Here is a 22,977-nt window from a genome sequence, read left to right as displayed (position 1 = left end):
CATCTTGACATCTGTCAAAGGTGCGGCCACAGCTTTGCGGGAAGGGCCGAGCGGTGGTGTGCAAATATGCACTGCACGGGGAATTGCCAGAACGTTTGACATGCCTGCGAGAACGGTGCATAAAATCCTACGAAACGTAGTGCACTGTTATTCAAACAAAATCACCCATGTTCAAGAGTTTCTTCCTGCTGACCTTGTAAGCTTGTCAGTCCGTCGCTGACATAGAATACTGCAAACCTTCTTTCCTTCCCGTTTCGGCAAGCTGTGCAGTGACTAGAGTACATGTAAAGCTTACTGGGACAGGGTAAATGCTAGCTACAATGAAGTTGATAATTCGATCGTAATGTTGGCATTTTATTTTGATATTCCCCATAACTGACAAAAGTTACAAAAAAAAAAAAAAAAAAGGTAATCTCTTTGTCCACCCACACACTCCTGAGAATAGCACATTAACAATTTGCAATTACGCGCCCCTATTACCGGCAGTTGTGTTGATAAATACTCAGCACCTCGCAAGGATAACTTATAGATCGAGAATATTGGGTAAGTTGTGGGAAGTGGTTGGGCGTTGGTGAAAATCTCGCTTCTGAGCACACAAAGAGCTCTAACCGCAGAAATCTGCACGGAACACGCGTTGGTGCAATGCTGCGATACAGACCGTTATCTCCCTTCGAAGACGATGGCTAAGACGCCGTCTCCAAGTCCGTACCACTCGATGGCTGGAGGCGAAGTCCCTCCACAATTCTCTCGTCTCCCACGCGTACGAAAACGCGGCGGAGGAATACTCAGTTTCGGCCAATGTCGAACGCTCTATCATCGCCGAAATCCCTCCACTGATATCCACCCAATGATCGAGTAGGTTATAATGCCCCTAGGCAAACGAAATTCCCTGCCCCCGCCCAAGGCGGCCCGGCGAGCTACGCCCATGTGCAGACCTTACATTCCCCAGTTTTGAACTTCCGCCGCTTTTCACCAACGCTTTAAGTTAGTGGCTCAATCCTGCAGACATGTAGGGAGTACTGCTCGAAAGTGCCTCATATTTATCATAATTCAATAGAGTCATGATCTGATGCCCTTGCCAGTCCCTTTATTATTAATACTAATGTTGGTAAGGTAACGTGTAAGTGCCCATGTCCTGGCACCTTACAACCTGCCAGCGAGACAAACGTTCGCTCTGGAATTTCTCGGTCGCATGCAAGTAAAGAATGAATGGAATACAACACTCTTTATACAGACGAAGCCCGTTTCCATCTCCAAGGACATGTAAATACGTAGAATTGAAGAATATGGGCTACGGACGACAATTACAGCGTGTATTTACAGCAAGTATGTAAAGTAGTTTGGGCAGTGACTATCGATGTGTTACAAGTGAGTAGTACTGAAGAATGTTTTGATACGATACTATTTTTATTCGCATAAATTAGAATTTTTCATAATGTGTAGGCTTTCACGGCCTGTATCTTTATTAATTAAACCTTCCGTGGTATGAGGCTGTGGTGGAACAGTAGAAATTCTTCCTCCTTCTTTTTTAAAAAAGGTTCCTTTTTCAGTTAAGATACCACGTCTGACATCATTTTGTAAATCTTCCACGGGTGAGTTAACAACTAACTTCACGTAGTACAAGTTGGTACATAACATGGTAATCCTTGCTGTTACGTATCATTGTATGTACGAGATAATAATAAGGTAGCATCCCCTGATGTGGGCACACCATAGCTGGCAAGCGAAACTTTAATTTTGACTTTTGTTTAACTTCTCAGTCGCGGCGTAGCCATATCAAATGATGCTACCTTGCGATGACCTGATAGATTTACCGATGTATATTGTCCGCAGCTCATGGTATTGCGGCAGCGTTCTCGCTTATCGCGCACGGGGCCCCAGTTTTGATTCCGGGCGAGGTCAGGAATTTTCCCTTCCTCGAGATAACTTGGTGTTGTTGTGTCGTCTTCATCATCATCATTCATCCCGATTACGGTCGGAGGAAGGCAACGGCAAACCACCTCCGCTAGGTCCAAATGGTTCAGATGGCTCTGAGCACTATGTGACTAAACATCTGAGGTCATCAGTCCCCTAGAACTTAGAACTACTTAAACCTAACTAACCTAAGGACATCACACACATCCATGCCCGAAGCACGATTCGAACCTGCGACCGTAGTGGTCGCGCGGTTCCATACTGAAGGGCCTAGAACCGCTCGGCCACCCCGGCCGGCACCTCCGCTAGGACCTTGCCCAGTCAGTGGTGCGGGTCTCCCGCATCATCCCCTACGCTTCTCGGTGTATGAGACATCATCATCATCATCATCATCATGAGTACAGCGATTATCATGCTATGTGTTAAGATATAGCCTTCTATTTTTTTGAAATCGACGACATATAGTCAAAACAACATAAACTATCACATCAAATGCATCCAGTCAGCGTTAGTGACCATAATATGGGATAATATGGGGTGTCCCCCCCCCCCCTACACCTCACCTTTATGACGGCTTGAACTGTGGTGGGTACACTTTCAGTGATGTGTCTGAATGTTTGTGGAGTAATGTCAGCCATTTATTCCTCAAGAGCCGGAGCCAGACAAGATTGGACGCTGGGCTTTGTTGTGAAGTGGACGTTCTAACGCAACCCAAAAGTTTTCCATCGCTTCTGGTCGAGACTGTGGGCAAGTCAGTTCATTTCAGGGACGTTATTGTCCACAAACCGTTGCCTTACATGCGCTGCTTTATGACAGGGTGTATTGTCATGTTGATGCTAACACACATCTCCGAATTGTTCCCCTAGTGCACACTGTCACAATCCTGTAAAATGTGTTCGTGTTCGCCGGCCGCTGTGACCGAGCGATTCTAGGCGCTTCAGTCTGGAACCGCGGTGCTACGGTCGCAGGTTCGAATCCTGCCTCGGGCATGGATATGTGTGATGTCCTTAGGTTAGTTAGGTTTAAGTAGTTCTAAGTCTAGGGGACTGATGACCTCAGATGTTAAGTCCCAAAGCGCTCAGAGCAATTTGAACAATTTGTTCGTGTCCTTCCGCATTAGGCGTTTTCTTAAGTTTAATGAGGGCACTACACCCTAACCACGAATTCACTTCCATATCGTACACACCTCCTCTGGGCGCACAGATGGTGGCAGATAACACTCTCCTGATGTTCGCCAAATCAAACATTGTCATCGGATTATGACATGGTACAGCGTAAGGCATCACTCCAAAGCACTCGTTTCCAGTTCTGTCCAGTGGTGACTCTGTTTACAGTACTTCAAGCGTTGCTTAGTAACAACAGTTGTTTATGAGGAACTGTTCGACAGTTGTACGCCATTCCTTTCAACTCTGTACATACAGTCATCATGCTAGCTGAAGTGCAACAAGCACTTTGGAAGTCACGAGTGATTCCTTCCGCTGAATTCATGCGATTTTATGCAACCAACCTCTGCAGTGATCGACGGTCCCCGTCCGAGACGTCCGCAGCTAGTGGTCTAGTGGCTAGCGTTGCTGTCCTCTGGATCACGGGGCCCCAGGTTCGATTCCCGGCCTGCTGGGGGATTTTCTCCGCCTGGAGACTGGGCATTTGTGTTGTGCTTGACATTTCATCATCATGCGGGAATGTGGCGTGACTGGACAGTGAAGCGGTTGGGAATTTGTATGGGCCCTGCTGACCACGCCGTTGAGTGTCCCACTAACCAAATATCATCATCATCATGCTGTCCATGACATGACGTCTGCCTGGTCTCTGATTATCTGTGGCTGTTTCTTTGTGTTTTCACTTCACAGTAACATCACCAACCGACTTGGGCAGCTGTAGAACGGTTGATATGTCTCTGACTGTTTTGATACTCAGGTGACATCCAACGACTAGTCCACATTCGAAATTACTGAGCTAGCCTGACCGACCTATTCTGCGATCACTGATTCTGTATTTGTACTACAACACAATAATGACCGCCTCATTTTACAGTAGTCGGTCCGCCTCTTGTGGAATCTAGTGGTCAATTCTGCATTACATACAGGGACCCATATATTTTTATCAGCTAGTACACACTGCTAAATACATCGGTTCCCGTTACATCACCAAAGTTAAGCGCTCTTCGGCATGGCTGGCACTTGTATCGGTGATCATCCAGGCCGCCATGCGCTGTTGCCATTTTTTGGGGTGCACTCAGCCTCGTGATGCCAATTCAGGAGCTACTCGACTGAATGGTAGCTTCTCCGGCCGCAGAAAATCATCATAACGATCGGGAGAGCGGTGTGTTGGCCACGTGCCCTTCCTACCCTCATCCTCACCTGAGGATGACACAGCGGTTGGATGGTCCCACTGGGCCACTTACGGCCTGAAGACGGAGTGCTTTTTACATGCTGCTGGTTGGAGATTAAAATAATAGTAAAAGGGAATATAATAAGAAATTTACCAGCTGGAGCCTCCTACCTGTCTAGCACTATTGAAGCAACAAGATTACAGTACACATTTTTTGCTAGGCCATCTAGAGAAGGGTTTCATCTTCTTTGAAAGAGTATATCGATAGAACTCTGAGGGCGATCGAGTTATCGGTGTGATACACATCAGCACATCAGTCGATGAATTACACACTATAGGTATATCAGTACACTCTACTGAAACTATGCATACGATTATACAGTGATGATGGGTGCCTACCAGTCTTTTTCTTCTCCTCCACGAGCTGGTCTGTCCTTTCGTCGACGAGAGCCTCCAGGTTGTTAGCATACTTCTCCATCATAGCCATCATGTTGTCAAATATGTTCGGCTTCCTGGAAAAAGGCAATTAATAGCAAATCACAGGTTAAGTAAGAGTACCACAACTTATCGAATACTGTTACACTGAAACAAAATATCTCACAAATACAAAGAATTAATGATGCTAGTATTTCCCCATGTAATGATAAATTAATGTAGGACTTTAATGCAATATTTAGCAAATAGTTCTGGGAGAATAAAACCATAAAAAAATTATAAACCGTATGAAGATGAGCTATGACTATTTAAATTGGTTTTGAAGAACATTTAACAACATTAATTTTGAAAGATTTGTGAAGTCTAAAAAGAAGGGAGGCACACGACTTTTTAAGTGGCTTTCACACACATAAAAAAATTGAATTTTAACAGTACTCACTTAATTAAATGTCTAACTCGTCCCGAGACAAGAATCTAAATTCTAGGAACGTAAAGTTTCACGTCCTGGCCACCACAGGCCAATATGAACCGACCGACCGCCGTGTCACCCTCTCACGACGGCGTTATTCAGATGTGGTATAGAAGGGTGTGGTTTCAGCACATCTCTCTTCCGGCGACTGCCGGCTGTGTTGGTCTTGGAGCTGCCACTTATGATTTAAATAGCTCCTCAACTGTCAACACCAGACTGAGTCCAACCTGTTCTAGGCCTCCTACCAGCGAAAAGTCCCTGGTAGCACCGGGAATCGAACACGAGTCCTCCGCGAAGCAGTCAGACATGTTATTGACCTATGGAGGTGGATACAGTCACTCTGTAGCGCTGTTTCGAGAATTACTGGCAGATAGTGTTGGACCGGAACACGCATCGGATATCGTGCATTTCTCGGGTGACGCTTGTGCGAACTACGTCATTCTCAAACGACTCGCGACCGATTCTCTCATCTTTAATTTAGCCTGTTCATATCTCCTACTGTCGAAACTTTGCAGATCTCCGTACACAGCGAGCAGAACTAGCAATTTACGAAGAAAGAATTACGCGGAGAAATAGTTTAGCCACGGCTTTCTGGTACCAGCAGAACTGTATATGGGAGGGCTGGTCATACAGTATGTGATCAAAAGTATCCGGACACATGGTTGGAAGTGACTTACAAGTCCATTACAGAGATGTTATTGTCGCGTAAACGCTCCGCCACAGGCCGTGCATTATGAACAGCTGCTCGATCATGTTGAAAGATGCAGTCGCCATTGCCGAATTGCTTTTCAACAGTGGGAAGCAAGAGGGTCCTTAAAACGCAATGTAGGCCTGTTCTGTGATAGTTCCATGCAAAACAACAAGGGGTACAAGCTCCCTCCATGAAAAGCACGACCACACCGTAACACCACCGCCTCCGAATTTTACTGTTGGCACTACACACGCTAGCAGATGACGTTCACTGGAGCATTCGCCATACCCACATCCAGCCATCGGATAGCCACATTGTGTACCGTGATTCGTCACTCCACACAACGTTTTTCCACTGTTCAATCATCCAATGTTTACTTTCCTTACACCAAGCGAGGCGTCCTTTGGCATTTACAGGCGTGATATGTGGCTTAGGAACAGCCGCTCGACCATGAAATCCAAGTTTTCTAAAAAAAAAAAAAAAGTGCAAGTGTGTTTGAAATCTTATGGGACTTAACTGCTAAGGTCATCAGTCCCTAAGCTTACACACTACTTAACCTAAATTATCCTTAGGACAAACACACACACCCATGCCCGAGGGAGGACTCGAGCCTTCGCCGGGACTAGCCGCACAGTCCATGACTGGATCGCCCTAGACCGCTCGACTAATCCCGCGCGGCAAAGTTTTCTCACCTCCCGCCTAACAGCCATAGTACTTGGAGTGGATTCTGATGCAGTCTGGAATTCCTGTGTGATGGTCTGGATAGATGTCTGCCTATTACACATTACGATCCTCTTCAACTGTCCACGGTCTCTGTCAGTGAACAGACGAGGTCGGCCTGTACACGTTTGTGCTGTACGTGCCCCTTCACGTTTCCACTTCACTATCACATCGGAGACAGTGAACCTAGGGATGTTTAGGAGTGTGGAAATCTCGCATACAGATGTATGACACAAGTGACACCCAATCACCTTACCAGGTTCGAAGTCCGTGAGTTCCGCGGAGCTTCCCATTCTGCTCTCTCAGGATGTGTGATGGCTATTGAGGTTGCTGATATGGAGTACCTGGCAGTAGGTGGCAGCACAATGCACCTAATATGAAAAACATATGTTTTTGGGGGTGTACGGATACTTTTGATCACTTAGTGTATGTCGTGGGCGCCTAGCAATGGGTAAGATGTTTGCGCACGGATGGCATAATTCCGAGTTCGGGTCCCCGTCTGGCAGGATCTGCTCCATCTTTATTTCCATGCATTATTTACCATGTCTCTTGAGGGCGGCCCATCTAATCTTGTTACGCCATTCTGGACAAGTTTGTGTCATTTAGTGGTGCAGTCCAATAGTTTTCAGGTCGTTCTTGGGGGTCCTAATGCAGGTATTCGACGGGTCTTCAGGGCCTCTTTTCTTTTTTTTCTTTTCCTTTCTTTTATTGCTATTATTGTTCCTATCGTATGGTTCACGGTGTATGACACACCCGTACAAGCCTAGGTAATGCTCTTGCTACTTTTCCGCTACATTTGCTTCCTTAAACAAGTCTCGGATGTTATCACTTCTTACTCTGTCTATTAGGGTCACTCCTCCAGATCGGCGTATACTTGTCACTGTAACCTGGAGGCCTTCGTTCGTCTGATTTGCACTTGGCTCAACATTCTAAACTGTCACTTAGAGCTGATCTTATCACTCGTTTGCATACAGAATATACTTTTTGTCTGTTAATGCCAACAGGTATTGTTGCAGCTAAGAAAGTGTATGTTGGCAGAAAAATACACTTTCTAAGTACTATTACAATCTGTATATTGGCTAACAATACGGGCCCCTGACTACCAACCCATTCTGTGGAAACCACACATCAAGAGCATTTTCCATTTCCGCAATATTTGCAGCGCAAGTCTTAGGTGAATTACTATGTATTTCCTTTGACTTCAGTTGGCATTTCCACATCGCAGATGACTCGCATTGGTGTCCTCTGCTTCAACAATTCAGTTTTTATACCATTCTCGCAGTTTTTATCCGTGAAAGCTGTGACAGTGACAAAAAGTTAAATTTCTTTTATCTCACAATACGCAGACACAATAACTAGCATCGGTTCTACGAATTCAGGAAACTCATCTCCACCAGCGCTGCTATGCACAAAACCCCAAAACAATCTAATTCATACAAAGAAGCAAATTTGCAATACACGCTGCACAGAATGACAAAAATCCCACTCAGTGAACACAGCTTCAAAAACGAACTACAAAAAATGAAAAAAAAATAAATGTGGAGAATAGTTAAGACAGAAACGTTACAGATCACAAAATGAAAACATAAGCAGAGGGGACACATAATTACCAAAACACAGGCGCACAGAACATAAACAGACAGAACACAAACGTACATAAAACAGACACACTCGAACAAAAAGCACCGACAGCAACAAGGAAACGGTACACCCTAACTTACAAGGAGAAGCAGCTCACAGGAGGTGCAGCATACTCAGAAAGCAAGGACTGATAACAGCCTACAGAACAGATAATTCTGTACGGAGAAAGATGGAGACAACCATTACCAACAAAGACAAACACAAGGTATGTGATATTTCTCAACCGACATGTCGTGACTGCAGTTCCCTTTATATTGAACAGACAAGCAAATATTTCAGTACCAGTTACAGAGAACAAAGATCAGCACTAAAAAGTAACAGCTGCAATCCTACATTCGCAGAAAACCTTACGGTTATAGACGATAGACCAACAGACATTAAAACTGACCTAAAAAAAAACTAAAATGCAGCAACAGCCCCAAACATAACTAGTAAATGAGGCAAACTACCAAACACATAGAGCCATAGTAGAAGGAAAAGAAATAATAAACGAACAGATCTCTAGAATTCAACTTCTGCCCTTAAAAAACTGTCTTACGATCCTGACACACACACACACACACACACACACACACACACACACATGCACACAACCTTTCACAGAGAATAAAGTAATTGTAATCACAATAGTGCAATATTTCTAGTCGTAAATTTCCGTTGTAAGAAACTTTTTAAATTAAGTCTGCTACGGTTGCAGGTGAAACAAACTGTGAAAGAAAAACAGCTATAAAGCAAATCCTTGAAACCGCAGTATGTGATAAGAAGGTACACATAAAAATTTGTGTCTGTTTTCAAATTTGTAAATATTTTTCTTAAAAAGTGAAATTTTGATCGTATAGACAGTAAATAGCAATTTACCTATTATTTAGTAGGGAAAAAACTGATGTTACTGTCACTTCAGTAAAACATGCTGGGTAAAAAGAGAAAAAAGGTTTGATTAATCAAGGTGGAACCAATCTAAAACCAAATTCGTTTGTAATAAACACCGACGCAAGAATGAGCTCCAGCCTACGATTATGGCTCAATACATTCTACGAAAAAAGAAGAACGACACAAGACGAAGGTATTATCCGAATGGGACCGAAATCGCTATATGGGTTTTACATGTACAGAGAAACAAATCATTACAATTTCAGAAACATTGGATGATTTGTTGAAGGTAAAGAACTTCACAAATTGAGCATGTCAATAAAGCGTTAGTCTACCTCTGACCCTTGCGCAAGACAGACACGCTATTGAGTGATAGAGTTGTTGGTTGTCCTCCTGAGGAATTTTATGCCAAATTCTAGCAATTGGCGAGTTATATCGTCAAAATCCTGAGGTAGCTGGGGGGCTTTGCCGATAATGCTCCTCTCGCTTCCCACGCCCGGGTTCCCGGGTTCGATTCCCGGCGGGGTCAGGGATTTTCTCTGCCTCGTGATGGCTGGGTGTTGTGTGCTGTCCTTAGGTTAGTTAGGTTTAAGTAGTTCTAAGTTCTAGGGGACTGATGACCATAGATGTTAAGTCCCATAGTGCTCAGAGCCATTTGAACCATTCGATAATGCTCCAGACATCGTCAACTGTGTACAGACGCGGCGATCTTGCTGGCCAATGTAGGGTTTGGCAAGCAGAAAGACAAGCACGTGAAACTCTCGTCGTATTCACGATGGCATTATCTTTTTGAAATGTAAGACGAGGATAGCTTGCTATGAAGGTCAACAAAACGGGGTGTAGACAATGGTCAAGATATCGCTCTGCTGTAAGGGTGCCGTGCTATGAAAAGAAATGGCACCCCAGAGCATCACTCACGGCTGCGGGCTCCATGGCGGGCAACAGTCCATTTGGCACCTCCCCCCTCCCCCCCCCCCCCCTCTCGCTGTCCAGGACGTCTTCAGACTCGCCTTCGCTGCTCACTGAATCTCAGTTCGAAGCGGGACTCATCAATGAAGACAATTCTACCTCAGTCAATACAATTCTAGGCCCAAGACATTTCTGTAGACGTCCTGTTCAACGTTGGGATATCAACCTGACTATTGCCCGCCATACGGCCTGACATTTGGGACTGATGGTCTGGGGTGCCATTTCTTTTCATAGCATGGCCACTTTGTGTGCCATCCGAGCCACCCTTAGAGCACAGAGGTACGTTCACAATATTCTACGCCCCGTATTGTTGCTCTTCATGGTAAGCCATCCGGGACACACATTTCAGCAAGACCATGTCCGCCCAGACAAGCAAGAGTTTCTACTGGTTTTCTACGTGCTTACCAAACTGTACCTTGGCCAGCAAGGTTGCCACATCTCTCACCAACTACGAACGTCTAGAGCATTATGGTCAGAGCCCTCCAACCACCTCGGGATTTTGACGATCTAGCGCCCAAATGGAGAAATTTGGTCCTATTGACTCAAGAGGATATCCAACAACGCTATCAATCAATGACAAGCCGAATAACTGCTTGCATAAGGGTCAGAGCTGGCCTAACGTGTTACTGACTGGCTCAGTTTATGAAACTCCTTTTCTTGAGTAATTCATCCAAATTTTCTGAAATTGTAGTCATTTGTTTGTCTGTGCATTCATATCACACCTACCGATTTCCGTCCCATTCGGATAATTTTTTCGCGGTGTGTCTTTCTTCTATCATAGAGTGTATATGCTGCTGCAGCGTCAAGGCCAGTGTTTAATTTAAACGACCGTAAGGTTCCTGTAGTGACTAGAAGGATGCACTCACATGCCCTTTCGCAGCGGCCGTAGGCGGGTGCGGATGGCCTTGAAATCCGGGCGCTCCTCTGGCATCTCGGACCAGCACTCCTTCAGACAGTCCCGCACGCAGTCGAACGTGTTCTCCAGCGCTTCCAGCTGCGGCCTGCAACCGTAAAGAGCGCCGCTACGTCACCAAGGAACTAGCACAGAAGGCGTCTCCTGTAACTAGAATAATTTCAGATATTTATCACTGAATGTGACAAAGAGTTGAAACAAAGTGCAGATCTGCGTCACATGCCGTTGTTATTGTTTAGGTCCTCAGTGTGGAGACTGGTTTCATGCCACTCTCCACGTTCATATGTCCTGTACAAGGCTCTACATTTGTGGCATACTGGACTCGTATTCGGGAGGGCGACGGTTCAAATCCGCAACAAGCCATCCAGGTTTAGGTTTTCCGTTCCAGGCAAACGAGCGGATAGTTTCTTGGAAAGTGCACGGCTAATATTCTTCACCACCCTTGTAACATTTAGAGCGTGTGCTCCGTCTCTAATGACCTGCAAGTCGACGAGACGTTAACCACTAATCTTCCGTTCTTTCTTCATCTCTGAAGAACTACTGCAGCCTACGTCCACTTTAAGTTGCTTATTATAGCCCAGGCTTGGTCTTCCTATGCTGTTCTTATCTCCAAGCCTCGACATCCACACCCACACACCCACCCACCCACCCACACACACACACACAGAGAGAGAGAGAGAGAGAGAGAGAGAGAGAGAGAGAGAGAGAGAGAGAGAGAGAGAGTTACCTCTACAGTCAAATTAAAGATTGATTGATGTATCAGATTGTGATCTTGCACTCGATCCCCTGATCCCTACATTTAGTCAAGCTGTGCCATAAATTTGTTTTCTCCTCTATTCCATTTAGTACCCCTTCATTTCTTTTGCACCCTACATATGTAATCTTCAGCATTCTTCTGTAGCACAACATTTCGAAAGCTTCTGCTCTCTCCTTATCTGAACTATTTATCGTGCACATTCCACTTCCGCGTAAGACTACAATCCAGACAAGTATCTTTAGAAAAAAGATTAATAATACCCAAATTTATATTCGATGTTAACTAATCTCTCTTTTGAGAAACCTATTTTTCTCTGTTGCCAGTCTGCATTTTATATGCCCTCTATTTCGTAGAAACAGAAGTACAGCTTCAGACAACCGAGGTCGCTATTGTACAGCATTTATTGTGATGACCGGTTTGAGCAAACTATCTTGCCATCATCAGATCTTCTGCAGCACATTTCACTGAATTTTGATTAAATGCATATTATACCGTGTCATATCACAGAACGATACTTCATAAACATGAGAACAATAGCTTGACTTGATGATATGCTATTGTCCTCATGTTCACGAAGTATAGTTCTATGATATGGCACGGTATAATATGCATTTAATCAAGATTCAGTGGAATTTACCGCAGAAAATCTGACAGTAACGTAGTTTGCTGAAACTTGTGATCACAATAAATTCTGTACAGTAGCGTTCTTGGCTGTCTGAAGCTGTGCTTTTGTTTCTACATTAATCTAGATCGCCCCCTAACTTGACAATGTCAAGCATATACGTATAATCTATGTTTCGGCCTTCTTCACTCATTTTTCTACCCAAATCCTCTTATTGTTTCATTTCCTGATTTAATTCACTCAGAATCGCCTGATTTAATTCGACTGTATTCCACTATTTTTATCATACTTTTGTTCATATTCATGGTATAGCCTCTTTCCAAGAAACTATTCATTTCATTTAAATGATTATCCGTGTATATTAACACCTCTGACACACTTACAATGTTATCGTCAACCTTGAAGTATTGTTTATTCTCCAACAACTTTGCTTCTGTCTGCAGATTTCTTCTTGCCATCATGTACTTCTCAATAAAACGACAGTAATATAAAAGAATTGCACCACCATTAAGAAATCACAACATTATCCCACACATAGCTAACAGTGACAAGTTCAATAATTCAGGTTTCAGATCACATGAACAAATCACCACCACGTAATAAGCGTTTCCTGACGACACCAGCAAATCGACTAAGAGCTACTGAACGAAATGGAATTAAATAAAAATATTACCTCACGTATTATGTACCATATTGGTTTGACACAAGATCAGTCACTTATTGACAGATAGCGACCACAGCGTTCTACTATAGAGAAGCTGCAGTACCTCAATGATCAGTCGCTTTTTGCCTTAGAGACAAGTAAACGATGGATGAAGCAAAACTGGCCCATCCCATGCTGGATGCGTGGTACAACAACCGGTTTTAAATGTCTTGAAACAAAACAGTGTAGTTTGCAAATTGTTTCACCCATTTCTTTTCTATGTCGAGTTTCGCCCTCGTGGAGCATCTTCAGATTACCGTAAGAAGTAATGTGGCGAGCCAAAGTCCTTCACATGCTGGCATTAAAGGACGGATATTGTCTCACCATATTACTTCTTACGTTAAGCTGAAGATGCCTCGCATTGGCAAAACGCGTTATTGCCAATAAACAGATAAAACAATTTGCTTCCAAAAATATTTTTTTTCAAGATGGATGAAGTGTTCTTGCTATACTACGCTAAAGTTGTCCATCATGTGCTTGTACGCTGTTTTATTGGAAAGTTTCTGCAGGAACATGATAAAGGAATATTGAAATTTCTTCTGTTATATTCAGTTTGGTTTCTCTTTGAATGATATTTTCGCCATTTGACTGTACAACTTCTTTATTTTGGGTTACAGTTCTGCAGTCAAATGGTGGGTATGTTATTCAAACATTTATACGTGACTGTGGCCCAAAAATATGAAAAAGTTTGGTTTCTATTTCTGTCCTGAGCACAGACCTTGTAACAGCTTTATGACAGGAAAGTACAATGAATAAAACAAATACAAGAGACTAAATTATTCTTCTCAAGTGGTTTACTGACTAAATCTAAGAATACAATTATCTGTATTTCACGATTTATTGTAAATTATTACCTAGAAATATGCTCTAAAATGGGTCAGAAAATCATGAAACAAGAAATACATATCTGAAATTTGCTTAAAGAACAAAGGGACATATTGTTTAGCCTTCAGAATATGCAAAAAAAGATGATGGTGTATACTGTTTGCAGGCTTCAGAGCGATCGTACAGATACGTTGTACCAACTGTTTGTAGCCCAATTAATCAGTTATAAAAGGTGTTCACGGTTAATGTTTCTGGAGATTGTGTCTTCGTAGATGAAGTTTTCATAAAGAACCCCCGTCCGTAGATGTATCGTTTGGATACAAAAGAAGAGTGGAACACTTTCAAATCTCCTACTTCGTCGTACCCACACAACAGAGACAATGAGCACCTAACTGTGTGCTCTAGACATATCGTCGTCGGCTTCTTTTCTACGTCGAGAGTGCGTCGAGAGTGCGGCCCCTCTTTGGAGCACAACAGCCAACCCTTCTAGTAACGAATGTGCCAGTATCTCACAGCCTTTGTTCTAGCCTACATGAAAGGTATGTGATGTTGCAATTACACTGATAACAGCGTCGCGTCCTCATATCAATTTGTGTCCGTACTGTGAAGTGCAAGATTTGACAGTGGTCTGAACTTCGAACATATACTATATCCAAAAACTTCATTTCCTTATCTACTAATTCCCTCTGCAACCCCTAAAAGCCTTTAATAGGAAATGTTAAACACGCTGTATATAATGGGAGTCAGTGCTTCTCTGTACATAAGAACACGACAATCACTTTGCGACGCCCCAACGCGAATTTTTAAATACGGTGTAAAGTGTTTCCAACTGAATCACGACCGTCTTAGATACAAAAACAATTAGAGATATTTATAGTATACTCGTTTTGTATGTACTACCTGACACTAAACAAAAGTTTCACTTTTAAAGACACTATTCCACTAGAGATAGAAATAAAGGATTAGGAGTTTGATTTCAGTGCAACACCACCACTGTCTGGAGATCAGAATCTTCCAAGCAACTACGAACTGTACTGAAACTTTTACTTTGTAGCATAACAACTGTGCAGTCCTGAAAATGTTACTGGGATGTTGTGTTTCAGGTTACATCGCTCCAGTTCCGACACTCATTAATATTTTTTTGTTTCGTGTAGATGGTGTAGTTTTGTTCCGCAGCGTAGTCATTACCGCGCTTTGGATAAAGTTTAAAAAAATGTTCAACTAAAGAACAAAAAATATAGTAGCATGACTAAAAGATGTTATCAATCATGTGTCAAATAGAAGAGTACTGTGTTTCCATTACGTATGTTTGTCTTTCACCTCTGTCGCCAAAATGGTTCAAATGGCTCTGAGCACTATGGGACTTAACATATGAGGTCATCAGTCCCCTAGAACTTAGAACTACTTAAACCTAACTAACCTAAGGACATCACACACATCCAAGCCCGAGGCAGGATCCGAACCTACGACCGTAGCTGTCGCGTGGTTCCAGACTGAAGCGCCTAGAAGCACTCGGCCACACCGGCCTCTGTCGCCATTTTGGGACCTGTATCATTTGTGCAGGCATTACACTACAATTCCTTTGAAAAAGTCATATTTCAGAACCAAAATGAACAATCGAAAATAGTTTTATGGTAGGCACCTTCCTGTTAACGACCAGCAAATTGGAATTGGTAGTATGAAGTATGATTTGTTTCAAATTTTTGTATCGTTTGAAAAATACTCTACCTCTGCTTGATGTATGTAAACTTGAAGGTAATACGCATTAGAGAACAAGAGTGGATCCAAAATTAAACCCTATAAGACTCAATAGCTTTTTCCAAACCACTGGAGTCCAACCCCCCCCCCCCCCCCCCACCCCCTTCCAGCTCTCTGTACTACTACTGAAATGTGGGGTGTGGAATAATAACAGCTACTAGTCACAACATAAGGTGATTTTTATTTTACACACGACCGGTTTCGAGCCTGTGTCATTGTTAACGTGATTTACATTCATCTACATGTTCGACATCACTGTTTAAATCAAATACAAATAATATGATGATAACTACATACACACAAATGAATCATTTGGAAGTGGCTAATCAACAAGAGTTGTAAAGTATTATAGTACTTACATACAGTTGGCGTATTTGTATTGTTTTCACATTTCATTTATAAGATTTTTTAACAAAAATATTTAGTTTTTTGCGCATTAACTGTACATAATATGAAATTTATAAATGGATGTGTAGTTCCAAGTCATGTAACAATTTCATTTTCATTATTTGTAATATCGTTCGTATCTGCATGTGTGACATTTCTGTACTTATGTTTTTGTTCATAGATGTAGTTTAGCAGCTGCTGAATATTACAACAAAGATAATAAGTCAGTCGTCAGCTGCACAAGAAAACCTTTATTTAGTTCACTTTACTAGTTTCCAGAATTTAGGCTGCCATCTTCAGAAGTGCTGCAGGTTCAAATCATTGGTAAGCTAACTTCAAAATAAAAATCGGACGGTAGCGTCCTACAAAGGATTGGTAATAAATACAAATGTAAAACAGGTATGTTAAAAACAAATGCCCAAAGACTGAACAGCAGAAGTAAAACAGAGTGGTTAAAACAGATGTAAAAAGGATGCGCTTCACAGCCACAACATACTTTTGCCACAGAGTCAGTAAAACAGAATGACATCTGTAAAAATATATGGCACGTGCGATGAGTGACAAACAATTAAATGTTAAATTTCACGTCGTACACAGTGTTATTGTTGTGGTCTTCAGTTCAGAGTCTGGTTTGATGCAAATCTGCATGCTACTCTATCCTGTGCAAACTTATTCATCTCCAAGTAACTACTGCAACTTACATCGTTCTGAATCTGCCTAGTGTTCTCATCTCTTGGTCTCCCTCTACGATTTTTACCCTCCACGTTGCCCTCCAATACAAAGTTGGCGATCCCTTGATGCCTCAGAACATGTCCTACCAACCGATCCCTTCTTCTAGCCAAGTTATGTCACAAATTCCTCTTCTCCCCAATTTTATTCAGTACTTCCTCATTAGTTACGTGATATACCCGTCGAATTTTCAGTATTTTTCTTTAACACCATGTATCGAAAGCTTCTATTCTTTTCGTGTCTTAATTATTTATCATCCACGTTTCATTTCAATACATGGCTACACTCAATACAAATACTTTGAGAAAAGATTTCCTGACACTTAAATCTATACTCGATGTTAACAAATTTCTCTTCTTCAGAAACGCTTTTCTTGCCATCGTTAGTCTACATTTTATATTCTCCCTACATCGACAGTCATCAGTTATTTTGCTGCCCAAATAGCAAATCTCATCAACTACTTTAAGTGTCTCATTTTCTAATCTAATTAACTCTGCATCACCTGATCTACATTCCATTATCCTCGTTTTGTTTTTGTTGATGTTCAGCTTATATCCTCCTTTCAAGACACTGTTCATTCCGTTAAACTGCTCTTACAAGTCCTTCGCTGTCTCAGACAGAGTTACAGTGTCACTGGTAAACCTCAAGGTTTTCATTTCTTCTCCCTGGACTTCAGTTCCTGCTCCAAATTTTTCTTTTGTTTTCTTTACTGCTTGCTCAGTATACAGATTGAATGACATCGGAGATAGGCTACAACCCTGTCTCACTCCCTTTTCAACCACTGCTTCCCTTTCATGCCCCTCGACTCTTATAACTGCCAACTGGTTTCTGTACAAATTGTAAATAGGCCTTCGCACCCTGTACTTTACCCCGCCACCTTCAAAATTTGAAACAGAGTATTCCAGTAAACATTGTCCAAAGCTTTCTCTAAGTCTACAAATGCTATAAACGTAGATTTGGCTTTTCTTAACCTAGCTACTGAGATAAGTCTTAGGGTCAGTATTGTCTCGCGTGTTCTAACATTTCTACGGAATCCAAACTGATTTTCCCTGGGGTAGGCTTCTACCAGTTTTTCCAGTTGACTGTAAAGAATTCGTATTTTGCAACCGTGATTTATTAAACTGATAGTTCCCTAATTTTCACACCTGTGAGCACCTCCTTTCCTTGGGATTGGAATTATTATATTCTTCTTGAAGTCTGAGCGAATTTCGGCGTCTCATATATCTTGCTCACTAGATGGAATAGTTTTGTCATCGGTGGCTCTCCCATGGCTGTCAGTAGTTCTAATGGAATGTTGTCGCCGGCCGAAGTGGCCGCGCAGTTCTGGCGCTGCAGTCTGGGACCGCGAGACCGCTACGGTCGCAGGTTCGAATCCTGCCTCGGGCATGGATGTGTGTGATGTCCTTAGGTTAGTTAGATTTAACTAGTTCTAAGTTCTAGGGGACTAATAACCTCAGCAGTTGAGTCCCATAGTGCTCAGAGCCATTTGGAATGTTGTCTACTCCCAGAGCATTTTCTCGACTTAGGCCTTTCAGTGCTCTGTCAAACCTTTCACATAGTATCGTATCTCCCATTTCATCTTCATCAGCGTTCTCTTCCATTTCCATAATATCACCCTCAATGTACTCCTTCCACCTTTCTGCTTTCCCTTCTTTGCTTAGCACGAGTTGTCCTTCTGAGATTTCGATATTCATACAGGTGGTTCTCTTTTCTCCAAAGATCTTTTTCATTTTCTTGTAAGCAGTATCTATCTCACCCCTAGTGATATGTCTCTACATCCTTACATTTGACCTCTAGCCATCTCTGTTTAGCCATTTTGCACTTCCTGTCGATTTCATTTTTGTGACGTTTGTATTCCTTATTGCCTGCTTCATTTACTGCATTTTTATAGTTTCTCCTTTCATCGATTAAATTCAGTATCTTTTCTGTTACCCATGGATTTCTCTTAGCCCTCACCTTTTTACCTAATTGATCCTTTGCTGATCACTATTTCATCTTTCAAAGCTACCCATTCTTCTTCTACTGCACCTCCTTCCCCCGTTCTTGTCAGGCGTTCCCTAACGCTCTCTCTGAAACTCTTTCAGCCTCTGGTTCTTTCAGTTTATCCAGATCCCATCTCCTTAAATTCCTACACTTTTGCAATTTCTTCAATTTTAATCTACAGTTCATGACCAATAAATTGTGGTCTGAGTCCACATCTGCCCCTGGAAATGTCTTAAATTTAAAACTTGGTACCTAAAGCTCTGTCTTACTATTATATAATCTATTTGAATCCTTCCTGTGTCTCCAGGCCTCTTCCACGTGTACAACTTTCTTTCATGATTCTTAAGCTAAGTGTTGGCTATGATTAAGTTATGCCCTGTGAAAAATTCTACTAGGCGTCTTCCTCTTTCATTCCTTACCCCCGTTCATATTCACCAACTACTTTTCCTTCTCTTCCTTTTCCTACTATCGAATTCCAGTCCCTCATGACTATTAAATTTTCGTCTCCCTTTACTATCCGAATAATTTCTTTTGTCGCATCATAGATTTCTTCAACCTATTCATTAGTTGTGGAGCTAGTTGGCATATAAACTTGTACTACTGTGGTAGGCGTACCCAGTAAGTGAGAGAAAAGTTATCCACCAATCTGATGACATGAAGAGCACTGAACACGCCTATATACGAAGTGAGAGAGCAAGTGTACTTACGCACTGTATTAAATTTTGCGACAGTTGAAGCTCAAGTATGCTTTAAACCCTATAAAACCAATTAGAATGATTAACAAAAGACAATGAACCATGGACCAATTGGTAAACAAACAGACATGCAAAAATAACATCAATGCAACGTACAGGAAGAGATGAAGGAAGATAAATCATTCAGTTTTTGTCATCATTTTATGATGGCGCAATGGGACACTGGAACAGCGGTGATATGTTGAACTGTTCAGTAGACAGGAGACGAGGCCGCCCCCTGCGCGGGCGTTAGCGGGAAACACAAGTTGGTTCAAATGTTCAGATGTGTGTGAAATCTTATGGGACTTAACTGCTAAGGTCATCACTCCCTAAGCTTACACACTACTTAACCTAAATTATCCTAAGGACAAACACACACACACCCATGCCCGAGGGAGGACTAGAACCTCTGCCGGGACCAGCCGCACAGTCCATGACTGCAGCGCCCTAGACCGCACGGTTAATCCCGCGCGGCACACAAGTTGGTGCTTTGGTTGATTTGGGGGAGGGGACCAAACAACGAGGTCACCGGTCCCATCGGATTAATGAAGGATGGGGGAGGGAAGTTGGCCGTGCCATTTAAAAGGATCCATCCCGTCAGTTGCCTGAAGCGATTTAGGGAAACCACGGAATATCTGAATCAGGATGGCCGGACGCGGGTTTGAACCGTCGACCTCCCGAATGCAAGTCCAGTGTGCTAGCCATTGCGCCATCTTGCTTGGTGGAAACACGACTAAGTGAGCTGCACCGGCTTCGACAACAGGTAGTGGAGGTCACCGAGTCGAAGGTTTGCGAAGGCTCCAGCGTATGCTTACAAGCTGTCTTGCTGTGTGGAAACGTGCCTGGAGAATATCTAGATGCTAAGTAAAGTTTGGTGTGTGGGAAGTAATAGACCTTGGTAGGCGATTAACAGTGACCGCTACCCATTAAAAATAAGTATTTGTACGTTGTTATAATTAGAAAACATCGTGAGAACGAAGAAATCTATTTTACATAAACGGAATTCTGAAAGTTTGTCGTAAGTTCCTACGGGAAGAAACTGCTAAGGTCATCGGTCCCTAAAATGGCATTAGTATATGCTGGATAGAAAAGATTAAATAAAATTACTTTAAAATCTGTGAGCAAGCCAGTTGGACTGTGTAATCAGATACAACAAGAGCTGGAATGAAGTGGTCACTGTAAGTCATTTAACAGAGACGCTATACAATCAAAAAACAATCTCGTTTCTCAGTGCGAATTGATCATTCAGCAAATCCTTAGAGCTGAGGCGGGAATGTGTATAAATTTCAACTTCTTCTAAAAGATTCATCTTGTACTCTTTGTCGACTATATGCAAACTTTCCAAACAGAGTAGAGATGGGGAGGGAGGGGTACAGGTGTTTTCAGTTTTAAGAATTTTCACCATTTTTGACGAATAAGTGTTCGTGAAAACGGGTTTTAAAATCCCTCCCTATTTGTCCTATATAAAAGCTCGGGCATACATTGAACTAAATTTTGTATATCCCAGATTGGAGATATTTGTCGGTTGTAGGGCTCTCGTTATTCATAAACGGCAGCGTAGTGATACTATCAGTTAAAAACGCCACATTGAGATCGTATTTTTTTTAACAACTTGGCAATCCGATATGACATGTCCCCTAGAAAAAGGAATTGTACAATATATTTTCCCAGTGACACCACCTTTTTTAAGTGAAGAAGAATTGCTGTCTTCACTAGATTTAGTTTATACAGATTTTGAACAAAACTAGCCAGATACCTATTGCTGACGGGAATGTATTTAAGGTTGCTTGGAAATTTGGAAATTTGTGGTAATATGTTATGGGTCCCTAAGCTTACGCACTATTTCATCTAATTTAAAATAACTTACGCTAAGGACACACACAAGCATGCCCGAGGGAGGACGCTAATCTCCGACGGGGGGAGCCGCGCGAACCGTGACAGGACGCCCAAGACCGTTCGGCTACCAAGCGTGGCTATTTAAGGTTGTTAAGCTCTGTAGCAATAGCAGATTCACTGAGAGGAACCTCAAATATGCGGTCAATCATAGCAGTTTAAACAGTCGATACCGGTAAAGTGAACAAAATAGATTTTCTTGTTCAACTGACGACTTTTATCTTTGTTGAAATTTGTGTACGTACTTCTTTGAACTAAGCTCTTTGACCGTAATCTCTGCTCTCCAATGTAAACACGTTGGATATTGTGAGTACATATGCTTCTGAAGTTACTAAAAATGTGATGAGTGAAATGTGAAAACGATATGGATACACCAGTTGTATGTAAATACTGTAATATTTTACAACTCATGTTGATTAGCCACTTCCAAATGTTTCATTTGTGTATATTTGGTTACCATAACATTTTTTGTTTTTGATTTAAACAGTGATCTCGAACACTGAGTATGGAAACATGTACGTGAATGTAAACCACCTGAAGATGGGCACAGGCCCGAAACCGGTCGCGTGTTAAATAAAATCAAATTCTGTAGTGTTTGATGGCTGTTATTTTTCTACACCCTATAAAGGAACAGTGGCGGAGTTCAACTGCATTCATTACGGATAAAATACATTTAACTACTAAATTATTAAGTGCCATATCTTGTGCCGTATGGCTTCATTAGAATGCAAAGCACGTGTTTCTAATAGTATTATGTCCATAAACCCTAAGCACTACTGAAAAAGTTAAAAACTATGGACAGATCATAAAAAATACCATCTGTTTTTGTGTGTGGTGTATACAATTATCTGTGCCAGAGAGACTGCAACAAGTATTGTGTGCATGTGTGTGCCTGTCACAGTAGACAGTATCCGAAGGGCGGGACCTCTGCAATGTAGATAGTAGTTACACTACTGGCCATTAAAACCGCTATACCAAGAAGAAATGCAGATGATAAACGGGTATTCATTGGACAAATATATTATACTAGAACTGACATGTGATGACATTTTCTCGCAATTTGGGTGCATAGATTCTGAGAAATCAGTACCCAGAACGACCACCTCTGGTCGTTATAACGGCCTTGATACGCCTGGGAATTGAGTCAAACACAGCTAGGAAGGCGTGTACACGTACAGCTGCCCATGCAGCTTCAACACGATACCACAGTTCATCAAGAGTAGTGACTGGCGTATTGTGACGAGCCAGTTGCTCGGCCACCATTGACCAGACGTTTTCAGTTGGAGCGAGATCTTGAGACTGTGCTGGCCAGGGCAGCAGTCGAACATTTTCTGTATCCAGAAAGGCCCGTACAGGACCTGCAACCTGCGGTCGTGCATTATCCTGCTGAAATGTAGGGTTTCGCAGGGATCGAATGAAGGGTAGAGCCACGGGTCGTAACACATCTGAAATGTAATGTTCAGTGTTCAATGTGCCGTCAATGCGAACAAGAGGTGACCGAGACGTGTAACCAATGGCACCCCATACCATCACGCTGTGTGATACGCCAGTATGGCGATGGCGAATACACGCTTCGAATGTGCGTTCACCGCGATGTCGCCTAACAAGGATGCGACCATCATGATGCTGTAAA

At 42.5% G+C, this 22,977-nt stretch overlaps 1 protein-coding gene across 1 annotated transcript in view; it reads right to left on the bottom strand.

Annotated features, from left to right (window-relative positions):
- LOC124796481 (guanylate cyclase 32E) overlaps window positions 1-22,977 on the bottom strand; it is an 823,982-nt gene that overhangs the window by 104,802 nt on the left and 696,203 nt on the right. Inside the window, exons 17-18 of the mRNA XM_047260702.1 lie at window positions 10,907-11,041; window positions 4,645-4,757 (exon numbers count right to left, since the gene is read on the bottom strand). Of these exons, the coding sequence (XP_047116658.1) occupies window positions 4,645-4,757; window positions 10,907-11,041 (248 nt within the window). The remainder of the gene's footprint in view (window positions 1-4,644; window positions 4,758-10,906; window positions 11,042-22,977) is intronic.

Source organism: Schistocerca piceifrons, chromosome 1, assembly GCF_021461385.2.
Source record: "Schistocerca piceifrons isolate TAMUIC-IGC-003096 chromosome 1, iqSchPice1.1, whole genome shotgun sequence".
Taxonomy (NCBI): Eukaryota; Metazoa; Arthropoda; class Insecta; order Orthoptera; family Acrididae; genus Schistocerca; species Schistocerca piceifrons.
Note: the sequence above shows the minus strand (reverse complement) of the source record. Positions and strands in the feature narration are given on the sequence as shown.